This window comes from Pongo pygmaeus, chromosome 16 (genome assembly GCF_028885625.2).
Source record: "Pongo pygmaeus isolate AG05252 chromosome 16, NHGRI_mPonPyg2-v2.0_pri, whole genome shotgun sequence".
In the NCBI taxonomy this organism is placed as follows: Eukaryota; Metazoa; Chordata; class Mammalia; order Primates; family Hominidae; genus Pongo; species Pongo pygmaeus.
The window spans coordinates 22,143,870-22,168,815 of record NC_072389.2 but is presented as its reverse complement, the minus strand read 5'-3'; the positions used below and the strand labels follow the sequence as shown (position 1 = coordinate 22,168,815).

Genomic DNA, 24,946 nt, shown 5'->3' with positions numbered 1-24,946 from the left:
ACAAGAGGCTCTCCCCTGATGATGCAGATTTTGTGGATGTCCCCCACACCTACATGCATTCCTTCAGCTTGAGCACTGGTATTTACATGCCCAGGGGCCACATTGACGTCTATCCCAATGGGGGTGACTTCCAGCCAGGCTGTAGACTCAATGATGTCCTGAGATCAATTGCATATGGAAGGGAGTTCCCTCTTTTCTGCTTTGTGTTTGACTCAGTTTATCCCATTTCCTTCTAAATCAGCCAGAGCCTTTAGTGCCGCAGGCACTATTTGTTCATTATTCTCACGTCTCACCACAGTGGCCCTCCAACACTGTGTTTAATGTGTATCGTTGTCCTCCAAGACTAACTGACCTAGTGGTTCCCGCTCTGGTTTCTCATGCTTTAAGGTTGCAGTTGTTATTAATTGTTTTCTTTCTTTCTTTCCTTTTTTTTTTTTTTTTTTTTTTTTTGAGAGAGTTTTGCTCTTTTTGCCCAGGCTGGAGTGCAATGGTACAATCCTGGCTCACTGCAACCTCCACCTCCCTGGTTCAAATGATTCTCTTGCCTCAGCCTCCCGAGTAGCTGGGACTACAGGCACGTGCCACCATGCCCAGCTAATTTTGTATTTTTAGTAGAGATGGGGTTTCACCATGTTGGCAAGGCGGGTTTCAAAACTCCTGAGCTCAGGTGATCTTCCCACCTCGGCCTCCCAAAGTGCTGAGTTTACAGGCATGAGCCACTGTGCCTGGCCGATTAATTTCTTTTTATGACAAAAGGAATACACACATTTGTTGAAAGAGAAATCAAGCATTATAGACTTGCATAAAGCAAAAGTGCACTCCCGCTCCCACCTCTACTTCCTCTCTTCAGATGTAGCCAGTATGAATGCCTTTGCGTGTATCCTTCTAGTCTTCTTTCTTTGCAAATTTATTTGCATTTGCATGCAAATTTTCCCCCAAATCACATTGTTCTGCAACTTTCTTTATTTTTATTTTTTTCAGCTTCATTTTTTTTCTGTAATAATATATTATGGATACTCTTTTTCTTTTCTTTTCTTTTTTTAAAACACAGAATCTTTTTTTGTTGCTGTTGTCATTGTTGTTTTGTTTTTGTTTTTGTTTTGTTTTGAGATAGATTTTCACTCGTTGCCCAGGCTGAAGTGCAATGGCACGACTCGGCTAACTGCAACCTTTGCCTCCCAGGTTCAAGCAATTCTCTTGCCTCAGCCTCCCGAGTAGCTGGGATTACAGGCACCCACCACCACACCTGGCTAATCCCAAAGTGCTGGGATTACAGGCGTGAGTCACCGTGCCCAGCCACATCCTCTTTCTTTCTTGAGACAGGGTCTTGCTCTGTCACCCAAGCTGGAGAACAGTGGCACAATCATAGCTCACTGCAGCCTCGACCTCATGGACCCAAACGATCCTCCCACCTCAGCCTCCCAAGTAGCAGAGACCATAGGTGTGCACCATCATGTCTGGCTACATTTTTTATTTTTGTAGAGATGTGATCTCACTATGTTGCCCAGGCTGGTCTCAAACTCCTGAGCTTAAGCCATCTTCTCACCCGGGCCTCCCAAAGTGCTGGGATTACAGGTGTGAGCCACCATGCCTGGCCTTGGTATTCTTAATAATATGTCTTGGAGATTGTTTCATATCATTATATTTAGAGCTACCTCAGTCTTTCAACAACTGCATATAATTTCATTGCATGAATGCATCATAATTTATCTGGCCCTTATAAGTGGACATTTAGGGTTTTAAAAAATCTTTTTCAGTTATGAACAGTGCTACAATGAATGCCTTGTCATATTTTTAAGATGAGTTTTAGAGCCAACGTACTAGAAGATGGAAGGAAGCATGTTTCTCACCCATTCCATTTCAGACTGCATTTTTAGGGGAAATTGTGCTATTTGGAGAACCACATTTGGCTTAGAGGTTCAGGAGTACTTGGATCCTACCCTGGTGTAACTCTTCCCTCCCCTACGTCTGGGCCAATGAGAGATGGAGAAAAAAAGCAAGAACCCTCATTCTTAGAGGGGCTGAAAGCCTAAAGCCGTGCTCTCGGGAGGACACCCCTTCCCCTAAGCCAGGGCTTCTCTTTGACGTTTGGGACTAGATAGACCTTTGTTCTGAGGGCTGTCCCATGCATTGGAGCATGTTTAGTAGCATCTCTGGTCTCGACACACTAGATACCAGCAGCACCTTCTCCCTAGTTGTGACAGTGTCTCCTGGCTGAGATGTACTGCTCTAACCCAACGTGGACCTCAGAATCCTACAACCCACAGGCTGGCACAGGGCAGGAGCCTGAGGCACCAGAAGTGCTTGGCCCAGAATAGGAGTGGAAGTGAGATGACCAGGCTTAGCACAGCAGGATCAGCCTGTCCTGCCAAAGCAGGCTCATGGAGACAGGGGTACCCCTGAGGGCCCCAAGTGCAGAGCCTTTTCATGGTGGTGCCCCCCCACCCCACCCATTGGCAAACGTGGCCCCACGACACCCTGGAATCTATCCAAACATATAGTGACCTCTGCAGGAAGGATGGGTGGGAAGCCTGGGAAGATCTTGAGGCTGTATTCATGCATGCGCAGAGTGAACCAATGCACCCGCCGACCACAGGTGGCCTCCATCAGAATGGAGACAGTAGATGTGAACTTTGCTTCCACCTCAGGGTCTAAGGACAAAGCTGCTGGAGCTGGCATTTTTTCCCCCACACTTCTGGATCAGGCTGTATTTGAGTCCATGATCAGCCTGCATTTCTTTAATTAACTTGAACCAGGGGTGATAGATAATCTATACCCTTTTTCCTTGGATGGTTGGTCTTCACTTTTCCCCTGGTTGGCTCCTAGGAATTATGTAATTTTTGGTATTCATCTGATTTGTTGCTGCGGGACACCAAAAGGGAGGAACTTGGCACTCAGACATCAAGGTGAATGTCACAAACAGAGGCCAGTGGAGGGTGGAGGCTCCCAGGGGAGGCACGGGGTACAGATCACAATGTCAGGCTTAGGTTTTCTGATAAAGCTCCCGGTTGTCTTGTGATGGGGGAGGGGAGAGCTGAAATCAGGATTGTGAGCTGTGACTGAAATATCTGCAGCAGCTCCAGGTAAGAGAGGCCCAAGACCTAGGATGGCAACAAAATCTCCCAAGATCTAGCCAGCCAAGCAAGCCTCTATTTTCTTCAGGTTCTTCCCAACCCATAAAGATCACAGCTATTGCCAGCCATAATCCCCGCCTATAATCGCAGCACTTTGGGAGGCCAAGGCCGGAGGATTGCTTGAGCCCGGGAGTTTGAGACCAACCTGGGTAACATGCGAGACCCCATTTCTACAATAAAAAATACAAAAATTAGCTGGGTGTGGTGGCATGCACGTATAGTCCCAGCTACTCAGGAGGCTGAGGTGGGAAGATTGCTTGAGCCCAGGAGGCAGAGGTTGCAGTGAGCTAGATCACACAACTGCACTCCAGCCTGGGTGGCAGAGTGAGACCCTCTCAAAAACAAAAACAAAAATAAAAACAAAGAAAAAAACCCCCACAGCACACAGCTTTTAAAGAGATGGAGTGACAAAGATCACAGAACAAAGAGTTAACAAAAGAACTGGGTTGCAGGGCTGGGCAGCAATTGAAGCTGTTTTTCCTCCCAGATGATTGGACACCTCACCTTTTAGGGATGAGGGGTCCTCAGGGGCAGGGTCTGGGTATGAGTAGGAGAGAAGCCTCCTTCAAAACCAACTTTCAGAGAGTTGGATGCTTTTTCTTTTTGAGATGGAGTTTTGCTCTGTTGCCCAGGCTGCAGTGCAATGGTGCGATCTAGGCTCACTGCAACCTCTGCCTGCTGGGTTCAAGTGATTCTCCTTCCTCAGCCTCCTGAGTAGCTGGGATTACAGACACACCACCACGCCTGGCTAATTTTTTATTTTTAGTAGAGATGGGGTTTCACCATGTTGGTCAGGCTGGTCTCGAACTCCTTACCTCAGATGATCTGCCCGCCTCGGCCTTCCAAAGTACTGGGATTACAGGCATGAGCCACAACACCCAGCCAGAGTTGGATGCTTTTTGGAGAGGAATGAATTTGGATTAGGCATTCACATTTATTTATGCCCTTACATGTTAAAGAAGGTGAAACTGAGGCCAGGTGCGGTGGCTCACACCTGTAATCCCAGCACTTTGGGAGGCTGAGTCAGGTGGATCACGAGGTCAGGAGATCGAGACCATCCTGGCTAACATGGTGAAACCCCATCTTTACTAAAAATACAAAAAAAATTTAGCCTGGCGTGGTGGTGGGCACCTGTAGTCACAGCTAATTGGGAGGCTGAGACAGGAGAATGGCGTGAACCCAGGAGGCAGAGCTTACAGTGAGCTGAGATCACGCCACTGCACTCCAGCCTGAGTGACAGAGCAAGACTCTGTCTCGAAAAAAACAAACAAAACAAAAAACTCAAGCAAATTCGATCTGAGGAAAAGCCCAGTTCTCAGTGATGAGGATTCTGATCTTGACTTTGATATCAACAAATTGGAACAGCAGAGCAAGGTGCAAAGCAAAGGACATGGAAAACCAAGAGAAAAGTCCATAGTAGATGAGAAATTCTTCCAACTCTCTGAAATGGAGGCCTGTTTAGAAAACAGAGAAAAAGAAGAGGAACGAAAAGATGATGATGAGGTGGCAGATACTGATTTTTCTGAAGATACTGATTCTGATGAAGATGAAGGGGGACTGTTTGGAAGTAAAAAACTTCAGGTAAAGTTTTGAGAGAGGAGAGAGCACTTTCCTCCTCCTCAAATTAGCTTTTGTTCTGTTTTTCTGGGAGAGATGTAATTGTAGTTAGAAGATTTGAAGCTAAGAAATGTTGAGCTCTATCTTATCAGTTATAAATGAATCTGTACTTCCATTCAGTTTGTGTTCCAGTTGTTCTTATAACAGTTTTATGGTAATGTTTTTAGTTGCCAATTTCACCTAATAACTATTTTTGGTTTGTAGTGTTATTAAGTTAGAAAGTAATGTAGACATACAGTATACACACACAAATATATGTGCATGTGTTAATGATGTATTTTTCTATTCCTAGTTAATAGTTTTAAAAACTTTTTATTTTTGTCAGATAAAAGTTCCAGAAATATGAAGTACAAAGATTTTTTTGATCCAGTTGAAAGTGATGAAGATATAGCAAGTGATCACGATGATGATCTGGTTCAAACAAGATGATGAAATTGCTGAAGAAGCAGCAGAAGAACTAAGCATTTCTGAAATGTATTTTGAACCATCCTTTACATTGTTAGCTGGAATTGCCCAATCATGTATTGGTACTTGTGGTTTTCACATATGTTTGTTTTAAGAAGTTAGATTCTCTCCTATCAGATATTCTCAAGATAGCCAGAGGAAAGTCTGGATTTAAAGGGACATTAGAGATCATTTAATGAAGAAAAATATTACTGGCAGTAGCAATCAAACCTTTCTTACCAGGAACTTTGATTTGGTTTTGTGCCCAAAATATCCTGTTATTTTTGTGAGATAGGAGGTTTGTATTATAGATTGATGAATAATTTATTTTCTATATATTGGACACTTTTTGTTCTGTTTCTTACATAGCATGTCACTTAAATGATACCTTCTCTTCCTCCATACCTGAATGATTTTGGAAGTTCTGAGCATTTGGTGGCATTAGGCATATAAAAGAAGAACTTTATTAAGGGAAAATATGTTTCCTTTTGTTTTTCTAATGGAAAGCAGTATATTTCTTTTTGTAAGAGTTTTGGTAGTGCAGGGATGGAGATGATGACCTGGAAGAAAGTGAAGACAGTAAACAAGGTAAAGAAAGCTTGAAAAGAGTGACCTTTGCTTCACCGGATGATGAGGCAACTGAAGATGCAGGTGTTTTAAATGTAAAGAAAAATTCTGATGAAGATAAATCCTCTTTTCAAAAAAGACAGGAAAAGGTAGTTAGGAATTTGAGGAATTTTTAATATGCTTGACGTGATTGTGGAACTCACAGACTACTAACAAATCTTCTCTATTTTTCTTTTTTTTTTTTTTTTTTTGAGATGGAGTCTTGCTCTATCACCCAGGCTGGAGTGCAATGGCACGATCTTGGCTCACTGCAGCCTCCGCCTCCTGATTTCAAGTGATTCTCCTTCAGCCTCTTGAGTAGCTGAGATTAGAGGTGCATGCCACCATGCCTGGCTAATTTTTGTATTTTTAGAAGACAAGCGGTTTCACCGTGTTGGCCAGGCTGGTCTCGAACTCCTGACCTCAGGTGATCCTCCTGCCTTGGCCTCCCAAAGTGCTGAGGATACAGGTGTGAGCCACTGTGCCCCAGCCTTCCCTATTTTTCTTGTGGTAACTAGTAACCATCCTTTGAAAACAAATATGTTGGCCAGGTGTGGTGGCTTACACCTGTAATCCTAGCATTTTGGTAGTCTGAAGCAGGAGGATCACTTGAGCTCAGGAGTTCAAGACCAGCCTGGGCAACATAGTGAGACCTTGTCTCTACAAAAAATACAAAAATTAGTGGGACACAGTGGTGTATGCCTGTAGTCCAGCTACTCAGGTAGCTGAGGCAGGAGGATCACTTCAGCCCAGGAGTTCAGTGCTGCAGTGAGCTATGATCACATCACTCTCTCCAGCCTGGGTGGTGGAGTAAGATCCTGTCTTCAAACAAACAAAGAAACAGAAAACTGAAAATCTTGCTGCTACTCTCTAATGCAAAGCACAGTATATAGAGTTGCCATATGGAAAGCATGTGATCTGCAAAAATCAGTGCCCGCATTACCCAGCCTATAGCTTTCAACTTGGGGCCTGTGTGTAAAATGATTGTTTCTTTTCTGTCTCCCTTATGTCTTTATAGCATAGCATATCTCTCCTGACAAAGCTGTCCTGAGAACCTCTTCTTGTAACTGTTTTGACTGCTCTGGAGGATGCCGCCTATGTCTTTAAGGTGCTCCACAGATTTTGATGAGTTCCAAATAGTCATCATTTTAATTAATACCATGAAAAAGATATCTTCCAAAGTATGTCATGATTTCAGACAAGTGAAATTTCATTTAATTTTAGTAGATGTAGTCCGGCTCCAATAATTGGGCTATATTATTTATCCAATCTTAAAATTTTATTATAATAAAAATGAGAATCGTGCCAGGCACAGTAGCTCACACTTGTAATTCCAGCACTTTGGGAGGCTGAGGAGGGAGGATTGCTTGAGCCCAGGAGTTTGAGACCAGCCTGGACAACATGGTGAAACCCCATCTCCACTAAAAATGTAAAAAATTAGCTGGGTGTGGTAGCGTGAGCCTATAGTCTCTGCCACTCGAGGGGCTGATATGGGATGATCACTTGAGTCCAGGAGTTCAAGGCTGCACTGAGCTATGACTGGACTATGGCACTCCAGCCTGGGCAACAGAGCTGGAGAATAAGCAAATAAACGATACCAAGAATATCAAAAGAATTATTTTTAAAATCTGTGAATCTAAGTTAAATTCATCATTGTCAGATTGTCCCTGGAAGATAAATTCTAAAGGAGAAAAAGAAACATAAAGTATCAATGAGGTAGTGTCCTCCCATCCTGCTCCTCCCACCCTCCCACACAAAAAAGAAAGAAAGGTTTGGTTTCGCTATGAAATTATATCAGAGCTTCAAGTGAAGTTTTCAGTAAATCACAAGTAATTTATTGCAATTTCCACATATAAAGAATAAAGTAGAACTTTCAAACTTTTTTCTTTTGAAACTGTTAGAGCATGAAAACCCAAACCTGACAAAGGTACCTGACAAACAGAGCATTAAAACACACACACTCTCTCATTCATGACTAGTGATGCAAATGTAGCACAGTGGGAAAATTATGCCACACAACCACATGATCCTTATTCTTTTGAATCACTATTAGAAGATCTGGTATGATTCCTGCTGTCAAGATGTTAAGGAGAGAATACACGGTTCCATCCATATGTGTTAGAAAGACCTTTGATAAAATTCAATATTTATTTCTAATTTTTGTTTACTCCTAGTGGATTATAAATACATCTATCCAAAAGCTGCCATCATGCATGATGGGTGAAATTCTAAAAACATCCCTTTAAGATCAGGAATAAGACAAAATGTCCAGTATTACTGTTACCGCTGTTAATTAACATTAACAGTTAATAACCAAATAAGCCAGTGCAGCTACAAAAGATAAAGATAAGAGATTAGGAAAACTGCTGGGAGCAGTGGTTCTCACCTGTAATCCCAGCACTTTGGGAGTTCAGGAGCTCCCAGCACTTGAGCTCAGGAGTTTGAGACCAGCCTGGGCAACATAGTGAGACCTCATCTCTGTAAAAAAAATACAAAATTATCTGGGTGTGTTACATGTGCCTGTGGTCCCAGCTACTTGGGAGTCTGAGGTGAGAGACTGCTTGAGCCTGGGAGGCAGATGTTGAAATGAGCTGAGATTGTGCAGCTGTACTCCAACCTGGGCAACAGAGTGAGACTCTGTCTCAAAAAAAAAAAAAAAAAAAGATTAAGGATACTAAAATGAAAACATTAGTGTTTGGAGAGAAAACTGAATGGATAAACTGAATTGACATTAGGAAAATAAGAGCATTCTGTAAGATAGCTGAAAAAGCTGATATTTATACACTGAAGTCATAATTGTTGTCTTTTAGAAGTTAGAGATAATAAGAATTTGAGTTTAGAGTCAAAAGGGTCAACCTCCATCAAATACTAATATTCTAATCAAAGAATTACTTAGGCAGACGTGATGGCTCATGCCTGTAATCCCAGCCCTTTGGGAGGCTGAGGCAGGCAGACCACAAGGTCAGGAGATCGAGACCATCCTGGCTAACACGGTGAAACCCCATCTCTACTAAAAATACTAAAAATTAGCCAGGCGTGGTGGCGGGTGCCTGTAGTCCCAGCTACTCAGGAGGCTGAGGCAGGAGAATGGCATGAACCCAGGAGATGGAGCTTGCAGTGAGCCGAGATCACGCCACTGCACTCCAGCCTGTGCGACAGAGTGAGAGACTGTACCTCAAAAACTAAAACAAAAACAACAATTACTTAACTTTAGGATGCTCTAATAATTAGAATTGATAGTGGTTTGTGAACAGATAAATCACTTGAATAGAAGAGAACCCAGAAATAAACCCAAATGCTTCTAGGGGAGTGTAGTATATTATAAACATGACATTTTAAACCAATGAGGAAAAGAAATCATTTGCAGCTCACCCCACCATAGGCAGCAGGAATAGGAAGTCATTGGAAGAATAAAAAGACGGTAAGAACAGAACAGAATTGTAGAACAGTACGTTTCTTGCTTCCCCATTTTTCAAAGTATTTTTTGCTTTTTCACAAATGTAAGTGTAATTTTGTTTTCTAAAAGAATACTAATTCTTTTTTCTCTTTCTTAGATGAATGACAAAAATTACATCTTTTGAAAAAGAGTTGTTAGAAAAAAGCCTTGGCTGCTTGTGGGGGAAGTGACAACACAGAAGAGACCAGAGAAGAGCCTCCTGGAGGAGAGCTGCGCTTTGACCATGCTGTCCGGATGGGTGTAGTGTGCTCTTCTGCAGAGTGTTCACTTCTCTGCTTTTTCTATGGTCCCATTTCATAGAAAGATTTGAGGTGACGTTTCTTTCCCTCAACTTTTTATTTTAAAAACTTGCAAACACAGAAAAGTTGATAAAATCATGCAGTGAACATATGTATGCTATTCAACTGGATTCACTAGTTAACGTTTTGTCATATTTGTTTTCTCTCTTCCATGTATGGAAGATTGTATATGTGCCCTTCTTCCCCCTGAATGATTTCAAAGTAAGTTGGCAGTATCAGAGCATTTCACTGTTAAGTACTTTTGCAGATATCGTCTAAGAACCAGGACATTCTCCTATATAATCACAATGCCATTAATCCACCCAAAAATTTTAACTTCAATACACTAATGATATCTAATGTATGGATTATAATCAGCTTTCTGGCAGTAATCTGTTTAGAAGGCTTGCATCCTGTCACTGTCCACCGATTAAATTTTGAACTCTAACTTGAAACCCTGGTCATCTCATTGCCTTCTTTCTTATACCCATTAAATCCAAAGGAGCTCTCATTTTATTTCTACAGAAAAGAGAATGGAAAAGAGGGGAAGAGTCCCTAGTACCTTGGATAAAGTATGAGCACTTACTACCATATGTATTCTAGTTCTGTAGTTTTCAAACTTCAGGGAGCATCTCAAGGCTTATTAAAGCACAGATAGCTGTCCTTCCCCACTTTCTGATTCAGGAGGTGTGGGGCTGGCCCAGGAATTTGCATGTCTAACAAGTTCCCACATGTTGCTGATGCTGAGGGTCTAAGGAATACAATGCGTGAACCCGTGGTTTAGTGGATATCCACCTAATGAATACATGTTGTATTTCCTTTTGCACCTGTGATTACAGAGGAAACACCTTTCGACTGGAAGATATCATTAAACAGAGGATAAGAGATCAGGTCAGTAAGAATTAAATTTAACTTAATTGAAATGTCACTCAAAAGTTTAGAAATAATATGACAGGCCAGACACAGTGGCTCATGCCTGTAATCCCAGCACTTTGAGATGCCAAGGCAGATGGAGCACTTGAGGTCAGGAGTTCAAGACCAGCCTGTCCAAGATGGTAAAACTCCCTCTCTACTAAAAATACAAAAATTAGCTGGGCATGGTGGTGCATGCCTATAGTCCCAGGTACTCAGGAGGCTGAGGCAGGGGAATCGCTTGAACTTGGGATATGGAGGTTGCAGTGAGCTGAGATGCGCCACTGCACTCCAACCTGGGCAACAGAGTGAGACTCCATCTCAAAATAAATAAATAAGATAAAAATAAAAATAAAGGGAAGATGGGGCTGCTTTGTGTACTGCATGTCCCGAAAATGGGCTGATTTCTCTCAAGAGGCAGGGATTTAAGCTCTGTAGCCTACATGGGATACATACAGGAGAAAAAAGAAGAAAAAGAAAAGAAATGTAAATATAAATAAATGAAAATAACACTTCTCCATGATTATAAAGGAAATCACATTGTTTTTGCAATAATTTGGATGACAAAATATAAAGAAAAATCTTTAATTTTGCCACTCAAAACATTCCGGTTTGTTGCTTTTCACAATTTTTATGCTATAAACATTTTAAAAAGTAGAATCATAGTACATGGTCTTTTGTCACTTACTATATTTTAAGCATGTTTCTATGGGAGAAATATATCCTGGCATCATCACTTTTAATCGCTGGGTGTATGGTAAGTGAATGATCGCCACCCCAGAGGTGAATTTCCTGGTATATATATTTTAATGGACTCGAGTGAGGATTTTTACACTGAATTCATAGAAGTAGAATTTCTAGAGGAAAATAGTATAAAACAGTTTTAGGATTTTTAAAAGAAATGTTGAAATCATCCTATAGGAAAATTGGTTGGGTTTAGACTCCCACCAGCAGGGACAGAGCTCCAGGTTCCCCCTTCCATTTGTCATCTTCACTGGTCTTTAAGCAGAAAATCTCATTGTTTTCATTACCTTTCTTTGATTTCTAGCGCTTTTGAATCTTTTTCATTTGCTTACTGGCCATCTTTATTCTTGTGGGAGGTGCCGGTTTCTCCATTGTCCATTTTCTGCTGGAAATCATTCATTTTTTTTTCTGAGTAATTTTAAAGATTTCTTTATAGGCTAAGGATACAAACCTTTAATCTGTCATTGAGGTTACAAAGACCTTCTCCCAGTAAGTAATTTGTCATTTCACTTTATTTATTTATTTTTTGCTAGCAAAGCACCAAAGTCAAATTTCACTTAATTTTTATCCTGCTGAATGAACACATTTTAACTTAATGATTTTAGTGGAAACAGGAGCAGGACAGAATGTAATAACTAGATCTTGCTCTGTCACCCTAACTGGAGTGCAGTAGCATGATCATAGCTACTGCAGCCTCAAACTTCTGGGCTCAAGTGATTTTCCCACCTCAGCCGCCCAAGTAGCTCTAGGACTACAGGTGTGTGCCACCAAGCCCAGCTAATTTTTAAATTTCCTTTGTAGAGATATGAATTCACTATGCTGCCCAGGCTGGTCTTGAACTCCTGACTTACCCCACCTTGGCTTGCCAATATGCTGGGAGTAGAGGCGTGAACTACTGCTCCCGGCCAAGAGCTTACTTGTGTTTGCTAGTGAGATTCTTGGTATCTTTTTATATTTGAGGCTTTCGTGCTAGTGCTGAAGTATTACACTCACCATCTGAGGTTTACAGGACTTTTGTTTTAATGTTGAATAGAGGGAACTGTTTAGTTTTGCACCTTTGCAAGTATACAAAATGTGCCTACCAGGACTTTGCTTTATATCCATTGAAAAGCAAGAAGTAACACAGTAAAGGTATGCCTGGCTACAGGCTGTGGAAGAATGGAGTATTCTGGTTTAATTCTATTAACTTGGAAGGATGAAGGTGAAAAAAATTCAAAACTTTAATTTCCTGTTGAATGCAATTTGAAAATATAGCCAGTGACTCCACTTTTCTTCTCTATAAGTTTGGACATTCAGATCTACGTTGTCTTTTATCATAGAATTCCTAGTGCGCCAGAGTCTTATATTGTGAAGATCCTTTTCTAAAACTTTAGATGTAAGAGGATAGAAATGATATTGGATGAGATCAGGCTGGATGAGAACTGATACCTGTAAATATATTTTTTAGATGAAATCTCTGATTGCCACACGTTTTCTTATTGAACTCATAAAAATAAAACACACTGGCTGGAGGGTGGAAATAGGAAGGAGATTTATGTCTTTTAATTGCATGTCATTGTTTCATATCGAGACAGAACATATAGTATCCCTGGCTTTGGACCTATAGAAGGAAACACATTTTTCTACCTGCTGTATGGCAGAGGTTCCTGAACACCTGGACAGCTTATTGCAGCACGGATTGCTGGGCCCTACTCCAGAGTTTCTGATTCATCAGGTCTAGGGTGGGGCCTGAGAATTTACATTTATAAGAAGTTCCCAGGTGCTCCTGGTCCAGAGACTATATGTTTGAGAGCCACTCTTACATACTAACTGTAAATTGTAGAACTCTATAAAAAAGCTTAGTTTGGTCTGAGATAAGAAGCACACAGGTAATGGAGCAAATCATGAAAAAGTCAACCCTTGATCCCAGGTAACAAGTAATACACAGTGACAAAACACAATTCTTGGTTTTCATGATTGCAAGTCATAGCCAAGCATCTAGTGAGAAATTCAGTTTCATTTTCAGGGCTTAGAGGCCAGGTGATTCTAGAAAAATAGGATTTAGTGATTAACCTCATGAGAGTGGGAGTTATTTATGTCCTTTTTCTCTCCCCCATCACTTACCATTTAGCCTTACATTAGAAGGGTCCTGTATTTGCTTTAACCCTGTAAAGAACTTTGAGTGCTTATTAAACAGAAAGCTGTGTGTGTGTGTGTGTGTGTGTGTGTGTGTGTGTGTGTGTTTATGTATATATTTAGAGACAGAGTCTCATTCTGTAACCCAGGCTGAAGTGCAGTGGCATGATTTTGGCTCACTGCAACCTCTGCCTCACAGGTTCAAGGGATTCTCCTGCCTCAGCCTCCCAAGTAGCTGGGATTACAGGCACCTGCCACCATGCCCAGCTACTTTTGTATTTTTAGTAGAGACAGGGTTTCATCAGGTTGGCCAGTCTGGTCTTGAACTCCTGAATTCGGGTGATCCACCCACCCCAGCCTCCCAAAGTGCTGGGATTACAGGCATGAGCCATCACGCCTGGCTCAAAAGCTTTGTGTTTTTAAAGATATTAGACATGTTTCTTGTTTTTTTTTTTTTTTTAAACTTAACACTAATGTAGGAGAATAAGAGAAAGTTTTTCTGAAAAAGAGAAAACATTGTGATTACTTTATCTTATTGGAATGTTGGATACTAAAGTCTGCTTTATCAATCATCAAGCACAGTATAAAATTTCCATTTTAATAGGATTTGTACCTCAATTGAGGTAATAAAGTTTTAAAGTTTTTCAAGTGAAAGCCAGCCCCGCCCCTCTCCTGGAGTGGGCGGGGACAGCAGTTGCAAGGGCAGCTTTCCTTGTGACAACACAGGTCCTTCATGACACGCTGCTGTCTGGCCACGCCTCTTTTTCCTTTCATCTTTCTCATTGGCCAATGGGCTTCAAGCATTGAGGCCACGCCCCTATTCTGCATTCTAGTGCAGCCCTGGTTACGCCTCCTCTGGCTCAGTCACACAGCGACGTAGAGGTGACTGGAGGTGTATAGTTGTCCTCACCTGGATCATGCTGATGTGGCCCCAACCCCACATCCCTGACAATCCCCACCTCCCTACCCATCCCCACCTCCCTACCCACCCTCACCTCCCTACCCACCCCCACCTCCCTACCCATCCCCACCTCCCTACCCACCCCCACCTCCCTACCCACCCCCACCTCCCTACCCATCCCCACCTCCCTACACACCCCCACCTCACTACACACCCCCACCTCCCTACACACCCCCACCTCCCTACCCACCCCCACCTCCCTACACACCCCCACCTCCCTACACACCCCCACCTCCCTACCCACCCCCACCTCCCTACCCACCCCCACCTCCCTACGCACCCCCACCTCCTTACACACCCCCACCTCCCTACCCACCCCCACCTCCCTACCCACCCCCATCTCCCTACGCACCCCCACCTCCTTACACACCCCCACCTCCCTACCCACCCCCACCTCCCTACCCATCCCCGCCCCCCTACCCAACCCCACCTCCCTACCCAACCCACGATGTACAAAGAAACCCGACAGAACAAATTGGCCGAGGCCAAGGAAAAGGTAAACGCACCAGCACCCCAACCCAAGTTGAGGCCCCCTCTGACAGCTGAACTGCTGCCAGTCTGTGTCACTCCTGAGGCACACCGGGCTGGGCCCCCCCAGTACCTCTGGGATCCCCACACCAAAATCTTGTCAGTCAGCCCAACCCCCACATGAGTCCTGCCCCTGCCCTGCCCGGCACCCCAGGGTGACTTTGAGCAGGTGACTCCCGGGGCTTCCAACTCCATACTCTGCCCTTACCTCCTGCTACCCCAAACCCGACCTCCCTGGGCTCTTTGGGCTCACATCTCCAAGGACCTGGGTGCCCCAGAACCTGCCCTCACCAGTTGCCACAGGGTGACTTTGGGGATGTGACTCCTGGGGCTCCTTGCTCCTTACTTGGCCCTCACCTCCTGCCGCCCCAAGCCTGACCTCCCAGGGCTCTTTGGGGTCACGTCTCCAAGGACATGGGTCCCAATTTTGTGACCCCCCTCCCCAGTCTCAAAGCGGCAACTTGGGCATTGCACTCATGTGTCCCCCCCACCCCCGCCACTCCACCGAGGAGTGGAATGTAGTGATGTCACAGTCCCTCTACAAACTGTCATTACTACCACAAGACCGGCCTTTGGTCTTAGTACCCAGTCCCCTAAGTGTTCTTGCCCACTTCTGTTTCCTCTGGTTACAGCACAGGTTTCCAGCTGGAAGGGGAATGGGGACCGTGGGACCTAGAAGAGAGAGGTTTCAGGCTGCCTGACTTCCTTACCACAGACATTGACAGTGTGAAAAGCCTACACCTCCCCCATGAGCTCCACATGTTGACAGTGTCTCTGGGTGGCAATGGGAGAACGGGTTGGGTTGGGTTTTCTCCCAGGCTTCTACTCTCCAGAGAGACTTTAACATTTTTTCTGAGTTCTGCACCTCAGATTTGAATTCTCCATTGTTCTGGGACCAGAGTGCCCCTCAGTCACTGGTTTCTGGAGTGAGATCTGCTTATCTTCTGTGGAACAGATCTTGGGAAACTGGACTTGACAGCTTGAGTCTTCCTCATCTCATCTCAACCTGGGGTACTTTGAGTGCCACAGGATAAATATGGGGCATCTTTCTGAAGCATCAGTTTCCCTTGATTCTATTGAGAGATGAAACATTAATGTACTTAGGGATGAAAGTCACATAGATTTATAAGAGTATACAAGACTTCTCTCTGAAATGAGGCTTGGGTTGTCCTCTTTCTGCTAAATTCCCGGATTTAACAGAAAGGCTGCCTTCTGCCATGAGGATACATTGATGTAAAGGTTTGAGAGGTACTGGTGTACTTCTTAACATTAACAGATGTGTGAGGGTGTACAGTTCCTGCCTACTTAATATTTGCTTTTCTACCTCTGTCTCTGGTTTTGGTCCCTGGCAGCTGCTGATTTGTGGCAAAATCCCAGAGCTCAGAGTCAGAAAACTGAGTTTAAGTTCCATTACTGCCTTTTTTTTCAGCCATGGTATCAATCTCTCTCAGTCACTAAGTGATTGTGACAACACTTCCTACAGTTGGTGGCATTAAATCAGATGGTCTATAAGAGTATTTAGTATAAACTGTAAAGCAGGATGTGACTGTAGGAGCTTGTAGTTCTCATGAGTATCACTGCTCTTCCTTTCCACAGTTGAGAGACCATCATGCCCAGACCAACCCTAGTGTTGGTGCAGGAGCAAGTGACACCAAAAAGAAGAAAATAAATAATGGCACTAACCCTGAGACAACCACTTCTGATGGTTGCCACTCACCTGAGGATGTGAGTCTTGGCTGGCCAGGCTCCTGGGGACAGAGGGCCCAAGGGGTGGTGGAGGGTAATTGTTAAGATTGTGGAAGAACTGCCAGGTACTGGTTAAGAATTCTGGATTTGAATCCTACCTCTCCATCTGCTAGGGATATGATTTAGGGCAAATTGCTTGAGCTCTTTGGGCCTCTCTTTTCACATCTGTAAAACAGGAGTGGTATTGTTTTACTTGTATTTGTGAAGTTTAAATGAGATTTATCATTGTGTTTTTATGTTAATCCCTAGTCCAGGGCCTGCTGTAAACTCTCCTTCTTGGGCATGCATTTCCTGAGGTAGAGTTAGAGAGTATCAGAGGTTTCTGTTAGCTCTGAGAGCCTGACAGTTAAAGGCCCACTAGAATGGAAACCTCAGGGCCAAGGACTCCTGTCTGCCTTTTCTGACCTCTATCCCCGCTGTGAGGAACGGTCCCTGGCCCGTATGTGCTCAACGTTTGCTGAATGAATGCACCTTTCTAAATCACAAGCTGGCAGAAGGGTGGGCTTTTCTCACACTCCATCTCTGAAGGTTTCTGTTACTGTCTTTTCAAGAGAATCTAGTTTCAGACTTTGAGTTCCGTGGCTGTGGGCAAAAACCAACAAAGACCCAAATCCTTCTTCTTTGGGAGTTGAGGAGAGTTGACCAGTTCGTGTTCCCATTGGGTCTGAGAACTGTGCCTTTTAAATCCATTCCTGACCCCTGCCTACCGCTTCCTGGCCTGGGGAATAGAGTCGAGGGGGCCACCCTCAGTCACCTTCCTTTGACTCTCCCCACAGAAACAACAGAACGGAGCTCAGCTGGAAGAAGTAACGTGATTTCTTTGTTTGCTCACGACATGACCGCTGGGTTTGGGGGCACTCAGATGTAGAGGTCCCAGTCTCATCTCCCCCACTCCTAGCCTGGGGAAGAAGGCTCACCCCCCTTATTCCACCCCATCCCCACAGGGTCCCTGATAAACTGGTCCCATGGGTGGGCCTGTCCTGGGGCAGTGGTGCCATTCTGGGGGCATGTCTCTTGCTGTGCCATCTCTGCCTCCTCCTAGCAAGAGCTCTGTCTTCCTCTTTCTATAGGAAAAGAAGGCAAACCACCAACATCAGGAAGCTCTAAGGAGGGAGCTAGAGGTGAGTGGAGGGTGTGAAGTTCCCTCCTGTCCTCTGGGGAATGTTTCTTTGCTTCTCTTTCAGCATTTGCTTGTCTTTTCTCCCAAAGGCCCAGGTTCATACCATACGAATCCTTACATGTCAGAAAACCGAGCTTCAGACGGCACTCTATTACAGCCAGCAAGCTGTCAAGCAGTTGGAAGGTGGGAATCTGGCACCCCGTCATCCTTGAACCTGGCACTTTGACAGGCCTTTAGGGGGAGTCCTTTGGGCCACATCTGAATGTCTCTCATTCCAGGAGAGGCCAGGGATCTGAACGGCCGCCTGCATGATTCATGGAAGTTTGCAGGAGAGTTAGAGCAGGCTCTCTCTGCCGTCACTACACAGAAGGAGAAGGCGGATAAGGTGAGTCCAACCACTGCCCCATACCCTGGGAGCCCAGCTTCGCAGATGGAGGAGTGAGCCTAAAGTTCCCTTCTGTAGGATGGAGTGTCCTGCCCAGAAGGCAGCATTGCCATTTCTTGCTGCTTTTGTGTGTGGTTGTTAGAGGCAGACTGGGGCTGAGTGGGCTGCTGCGGATGAGTTGGGGAGCACTGTGGGGAGCGAGCACTGGACATAGAGCTCAGAGGCCAAGTGCCCGCCCTGCCCATCCTTGGCTGTGGCCTTGGCCAAGTCCTAAGTGGCGGTTAGGGTACTTGTACCATAAAGGTGCAGAAGAGTATCTTGAGTATGTTATTATTTGTGTGGAGAGAGGGAGCAGGTATATATGTGTGTGTGTGTATGTATTATGGTAATATACATAAAACATGTTTGTAAGAATTCATTAAAAAAACTCAGGATAGAGGCACAGTGTGGGGGGGAGATATTTCCCTTCTGGACTTTCTGAGTTTTGGACTATGCGAACGTATCATCCTTTCAAAAATTCAACAAAGGATTAATTTCCTCCTTCTTAACTGTGCCCCTACCTCCAGCGAAAGAATGGGCTTAGAGAATCAGATATACCTGGGTGTTGAAATCCCAGCTGTAGGTGATCTTAGGCAGCACTTAACCTTTAATACCACATGTTTTTCATCTACACAATAGAGATAATAATGGTAACCATCTCCTATGGAGGTTATGAGGATTAAATAGGATTATTAGCATAGTGCCTGGTGAAGCACTCAATAAAGGTTCTAACAGTGGTAGTAATAAGACTAATAACAATAGCAGTATTATCTGATCTCTCTGGGCCCCTGTTAGCCAGCCCTAAATTCAGTCTCTTTCCCTGTCCCTTCCACCTTCACTGAGTTCTTTGAAAAACAAATGAGGGCCGGGTGCTCTCACTCATGCCTGTAATGCCAGCACTTTGGGAGCCCGAGGTGGGTGGGTCACCTGAGGTCAGGAGTTCAAGACTAGACTGACCAACATGAAGAAACTCCATCTCTACTAAAAATACAAAATTAGCCGGGTGTGGTGGCACACGCCTGTAATCCCAGCTACTCGGGAAGCTGAGGCAGGAGAATCACTTGGACCCAGGAGGCGGAGGTTGTGGTGAGCCAAGATTACGCCATTGCACTCCAGTCAGGGTAGCAAGAATGAAACTCTGCCAAAACAAACAAACAAACAAACGAAAAACAAATGAGACCATGGGCTTAGAAATGCCTTGAGAACATGTCAGGTGTGATTGAGAGTGAGGGAGTGTTACTGTGGAGTAGTCACAGTAGCTGTTGTTCCTGGTCATCCAGCTACTCCTCTGCCTGCTCTGTCTTGACTTAACCTTTCTCTATTTGCAGTACATCGAGGAGTTAACAAAGGAGAGGGACACCCTGAGTCTGGAACTGTACAGGAACACGTAGGATGGGGGAAGGTGGAATGGGAGGTCTGGGGGCCCTTAGCGTGGGTGGTGTGCTGGGAGGTGGGGGGTACAGGTGAGCATGGGGAGAGGCTCCTACAGGTTTTCATGGGTGCACAGGGAAGCTCTAGTTCAGGCTGTGCCACTGACTCATGGGGTAGCCTCAGGCAACTCATGTCTTCTCTCTGGCCTGCCACCTGGGACTTTTAATTCCTGGGGTCCCTACCAATGCCACGGTTCTGTGGTTGTGGGTTGAAAGTAGAGGGTTGATCACCAAAGCGGTCCTTTCTGTTCTTCATTCATTCCTTTCTCTACTGCCTCTGGCCATAGCATAACCGATGAGGAGCTGAAGGAGAAAAATGCCGAACTACAAGAAAAACTTCGACTTGTAGAATCTGAAAAGTGTGAGATCCAGCTCAACGTAAAGGAGCTAAAAAGAAAGCTGGAGAGGGCCAAGCTCCTGCTGCCACAGGTGAGCGGCTGCAGCCCTGGGGGTTGTGGGAGCCCCACCCAGCTGGGACCGGGGGGCGGGGTGGGACCAGCCCCACCCAGCTGGTCTAGGGATCATGCAAGGTATGGGGAGGCTCCAGCCAAGAGCTGGAAAATTTGGGTCCCTGTTCTGGTCCCACCATAGAATCCTCTAGAGTGTGCCAAAAATGTACAAATTGGGGCCCTGCCTGGGGAATCAGAATCTCAGAGTTAGTGCTTAAAATATTTTTTTAAAGGATACTGGATGAAAACCATTATTTTATAGATTACATTTATTTATTTATTTATTTATTTATTTATTTTGAGTTGGAGTCTCACTCTTTCGCCCAGGCCAGAGTGCAGTGGTGCAATCTTGGCTCACTGCAAGCTCCGTCCCCCGGGTTCATGCCATTCTCCTGCCTCAGCCTCCCAAGTAGCTGGGACTACAGGGGCCCATCACCACACCCGGCTAATTTTTTGTATTTTTAGTAGAGACGGGGTTTCACCGTGTTAACCAGGATGGTCTCCATCTCCTGACCTCGTGATCCGCCCACCTCGGCCTCCCAAAGTGCTGGGATTACAGGCGTGAGCCCCCGTGCCTGTCCTATAGATTACATTTATATGGCTAGCTCATGAGTCTGTTTCCTTCTGAGGTTCAAACCAACACTTTCACTATTCCAGCAGCAGCTGCAGGCGGAGGCTGACCACCTGGGTAAGGAGCTGCAGAGTGTGTCAGCAAAGCTCCAAGCCCAGGTGGAAGAGAACGAGTTGTGGAACCGCCTGAACCAGCAACAGGAGGAGAAGATGTGGAGCCAGGAGGAGAAGATACGGGAGAGGGAGGAGAAGATACGGGAGCAGGAGGAGAAGATACAAGAGCAGGAGGAGAAGATACGGGAGCAGGAGGAGAAGATGCGGAGGCAGGAGGAGATGATGCGAGAGAAGGAGGAGAAGATACGGGAGCTGGAGAAGATACACGAGCAGGAAAAGATACGGGAGGAGGAGGAGAAGAGGCAGGAGCAGGAGAAGATACGTGAGCAGGAGAAGAGGCAGGAGCAGGAGGAGAAGATGTGGAGGCAGGAGGAGAAGATACACAAGCAGGAGGAGAAGATACAGGAGCAGGAGGAGAAGATGTGGAGGCAGGAGGAGAAGATGCACGAGCAGAAGATACGGGAGGAGGAGAAGAGGCAGGAGCAGGAGGAGAAGATGTGGAGGCAGGAGGAGAAGATACGGGAGCAGGAGGAGATGTGGAGGCAGAAGGAGAAGATGCACCAGCAGGAGGAGAAGATACGGGAGCAGGAGGAGAAGATGTGGAGGCAGGAGGAGAAGATACGGGAGCAGGAGAAGAAGATGGGGAGGCAGGAGGAGAAGATATGGGAGCAGGAGGAGAAGATGGGGAGGCAGGAGGAGAAGATACGGGAGCAGGAGGAGAAGATGCACGAGCAGGAGGAGAAGATGTGGAGGCAGGAGGAGAAGATGCACGAGCAGGAGAAGATACGGGAGGAGGAGAAGAGGCAGGAGCAGGAGGAGAAGATATGGAGGCAGGAGGAGAAGATACGGGAGCAGGAGAAGATGTGGAGGCAGAAGGAGAAGATGCGCAAGCAGGAGGAAAAGATACGGGAGCAGGAGGAGAAGATGTGGAGGCAGGAGGAGAAGATAAAGGAGCAGGAAGAGAAGATGCACGAGCAGGAGGAAAAGATACGGGAGCAGGAGGAGAAGATGTGGAGGCAGGAGGAGAAGGTGCGGAAGCAGAAAGATATGATGTGGGAGCAGGAGGAGAAGATACGTGAGCAGGAGGAGATGATGCAGGAACAGGAAGAGAAGATGGGGGAGCAGGAGGAGAAGATGGGGGAGCAGGAAGAGAAGAAGCAGGAACAGGAGGAGAAGATGCGGAGGCAGGAGGAGAAGATGTGGGAGCAGGAAGTGAGGCTGCAGCACCAGGAGGAGAAGATGCAGGAACTGGAGGTGAGGCTGCAGGAGCTGGAGGAGAGGCTGGGGGAGTTGGGGTGGAAGGCCGAGCTCTGGGGGGAGCAGACGAAGGTGCGTGGAAACCCTGGAGATCATACAGAACGACCTCACCACAACTTAGCAGATGGTGGTTGGCTCCCTCTGCTTTTCCACCAGTCTGTGGCCTACAGTTTAAATGGTGGGAAGAAGGGTGTGAGATCTGAGGCTGGGGAGGGAGGCATGGGCCTCTAGGCAAGGGAGGCAGTCATTTAGGCCTGGAGGAAGGGGCTAGGGCAAGGGGCCTGGGCAGGCGACAGAGCCCCGCAGTGCCCTCGCCACCCTGTTTATGGGCCCAGAATCTGGAAGCCAGCCACTACCTACCCTGACGCCTATCCTGCAGGTGGAGCTGAAGAGCCAAGAGGCTCAGAGTCTGCAGCAGCAGTGAGACCATTACCTGGGTCACCTGCAGCAGTGTGTGGCCACCTATCAGCAGCTGGCCTCTGAGAAGGAGGCACTGCCCAGCTGCAGCAGCAGGAAGCTCAGGGCGAAGCGGTGGCCGAGGTGGCCCACCAAGAGTTGCAGGAGACCCGGTTGAGGGAGGTGATGAGGGCGGGGCCCCAAGCGGGATGACCTGGCAACCTCCGTGCCTTCTCACTCTCTTTCCCGGCCCCTTAGGAGCACCTGGAAGCTGCCATCTACCGAGCAGATGACAAGAACGCAAAAACAATAAACATGTAAAAGCCGGCAGCAAGGCCTGGAGAAGAGTAAGCCGCCACGTGACTGTTTAGAATAGAGTCTGAGCAGAAACCTGAAAAAAACCATTTATTTATTTTAAATTGTGGCAAAATACTGGCCAGGCGCGGTGGCTCACGCCTGTAATCCCAGCAACTTGGGAGACCGAGGTGAATGGATGACCTGAGGTCAGGGGTTCAAGACCAGCCTGGCCAATACAAAAATTAGCCGGGCATGGTGGCGCGTGCCTGTAATCCCAGCTACTTGGGAGGCTGAGGCAGGAGAATCGCTTGAACCTGCGAGGCAGAGGTTGCAGTGAGCTGAGATCGTGCCACTGCACTCAAGCCTGGGTGACAGAGCGAGACTCTGTCTCAAAAAAAAAAAAAAGTTTCTTCCTTACATGTATGTTTCTATTGTGTTTTTTCTTGGTCTTTCTCGTTTAGTCTTGTGTTGTCTTATGGCATTCCTAATAAACTTTGTTCTGTCTCCAGAGAGTATTGACTTTGACTTTATGGCACACAACTGGAGTAAGGGCACATCGCCTTCATCTAGTTTGGGACTAAGCTGGTTCAAAGAAAGTTTTAGGTTTTGTGATGGCTGGTCTATGTTTTATTCATTTGGACTCCCAGGGGTGGCCCTTCCAGGGTCCCCACCGAGTTCCCATCTCCTTCCTGGGACCCAAATTCTCATTAGATCATTTCAGCCCTGTGAGAGTGCCAAACATTCAGGTAGGCTCTCCAGCCCCTTAAGTACTACTTCATACTCAGTTTCTTAGCCTCTTAGCCCTCTACTGTTGACCAATCACCAAATGTGGGAAAAGCACCACAGACTGTCAGGGTCACCTCCTAGGCCTGGTCACTCAAGTTCTGGCTGAGGTTTTCAGTTACCTTCCAACAATTGTTTTTGATTGGGGGCAGGGCACACTTTTGTCCAGTTTTTCTAACTGCTCTTGTGGGGAGGCGAATCTGTCACAAGCTCCTCTGCCTTTAGTGAAAGTTGAAAACCTTCATCTGTCCTTTTTTTGTTGTTTTTGAGATGGAGTCTCGCTCTGTTGCCCAGGCACTAGTGCGGTGGCACGATCTCTGCTCACTGTAACTTCTGCCTCCTGGGTTCAAGCAATTCTCCTGCCTCAGCTTCCCGAGTAGCTGGGATTACAGGCGTGTGCCACCATGCCTGGCTAATTTTTCTGTATACCTTTAACAGAGACAGGATTTCACCATGTTTTCCAGGCTGGTCTCGAGCTCCTGACTCAGGTGATCTACCTGCCTCAGCCTCCCAAAGTGCTGGGATTACAAGTGTGAGCCACTGCGTCCAGCCCATCTGTCTTTTAAAAAAATGTTTTTAATTGGAGGTATAATTTATATTCAGTGAAATGCACAGATCTGGTTTACATTTTGATGAGTTTTAACTCATTTAACATTACCCATGGAACCTACCTCCTTTGAAGATACAGAGTATTTCTATCATCCAGAAAGTGTTCCTGTGCTTTCATCCTGTCCGGCACTCCCCCAGCAGCTGATGAACATGCTGAGGACATTGGTACTGGATTCTGGCCACCCCAAAAGAGCCGCTTTGAGAAGGCTTACCCAGCACTAAATCCCTGCCTGCTCTCTCAAAATTTCCATCTTTAAGCTGGTTGTACCTATAACCCTCCCTCATCAACTCAATAGATAAACAAACCCTGAAAAATAAACTCCCCTTCCTGGCCCAGCAGCCCACAGCCTAATATTGACTGTATTCCCAGGCTTTCAGAAATGGAACTCGCCTGCCGGTTCACCCTCACTAGGGCGGCAGCTGCACAGGAGCAGCTGGGCTCACCCATTAAGCCAGAAGCCAATAGCTGGACAGTGACACTCAGACCCCAGCCTGGGCCAGCCTGGCTGAAAGCCCCCTTCTTTCTGTCCCACTGTGGAGAGAGGGGGCGGAGCATACACAACTCTACTGCCCTCCGCATCCTTCAGCTGTGCTTCCTCCTGGGAGAGGGAGCCGCTCATTAATTTGGCCAAAGCCTTCTTGAGGGCTGTAGGTTTCACAGGCTGGGTGTGTGGGGCCCACCATGCTAGAGAGAGAGGCTGGTGTGTCAGAAGGCAGCCACCTGGCCAGAGGAGGGTCAACCCCCTTGGTGACCTCCTTCCCCCGGCTGGACACAGCGTCCTGCACTCTCTACATGTGACTGTTCCCCTCAGAGCTGCTTCCAGGGGAGGGGTTCTAACCCTGTGGGTGGGGACATTGTGTTACTTTACGGTGGGCCATGGCTCCCTCTGACATCGCCAACTCAGAGGCAGTAGAGAGAAGATGAGAAATTCCCTGGCCCCTCCTCCCTCAGCAC

At 46.1% G+C, this 24,946-nt stretch overlaps 1 protein-coding gene across 3 annotated transcripts; it reads left to right on the top strand.

Moving 5' to 3' along the window:
* The first annotated feature begins 6,736 nt into the window (after positions 1-6,736).
* On the top strand, positions 6,737-23,108 carry LOC134737533 (golgin subfamily A member 6-like protein 6). Of its 3 annotated transcripts, XM_063653152.1 has the most exons (11): positions 6,737-6,909; positions 9,356-10,427; positions 16,393-16,521; positions 17,319-17,348; positions 17,613-17,663; positions 17,752-17,845; positions 17,941-18,047; positions 19,415-19,473; positions 19,804-19,945; positions 20,623-21,903; positions 22,561-22,872. In XM_063653152.1, the coding sequence occupies exons 2-11, from the start codon at positions 10,335-10,337 to the stop codon at positions 22,621-22,623; spliced, it is 2,049 nt and encodes a 682-aa protein (XP_063509222.1). In that variant the 5' UTR covers positions 6,737-6,909; positions 9,356-10,334; the 3' UTR covers positions 22,624-22,872. The 3 variants fall into 3 exon arrangements, with proteins under 3 accessions (XP_063509222.1, XP_063509223.1, XP_063509221.1); XM_063653153.1 differs by lacking the exons at positions 6,737-6,909; positions 9,356-10,427 and adding an exon at positions 14,098-14,764 and having other exon boundaries at positions 22,561-23,108; XM_063653151.1 differs by lacking the exons at positions 6,737-6,909; positions 9,356-10,427 and adding an exon at positions 14,098-14,764 and having other exon boundaries at positions 20,626-21,903; positions 22,561-23,106.
* Positions 23,109-24,946: the final 1,838 nt, after the last annotated feature.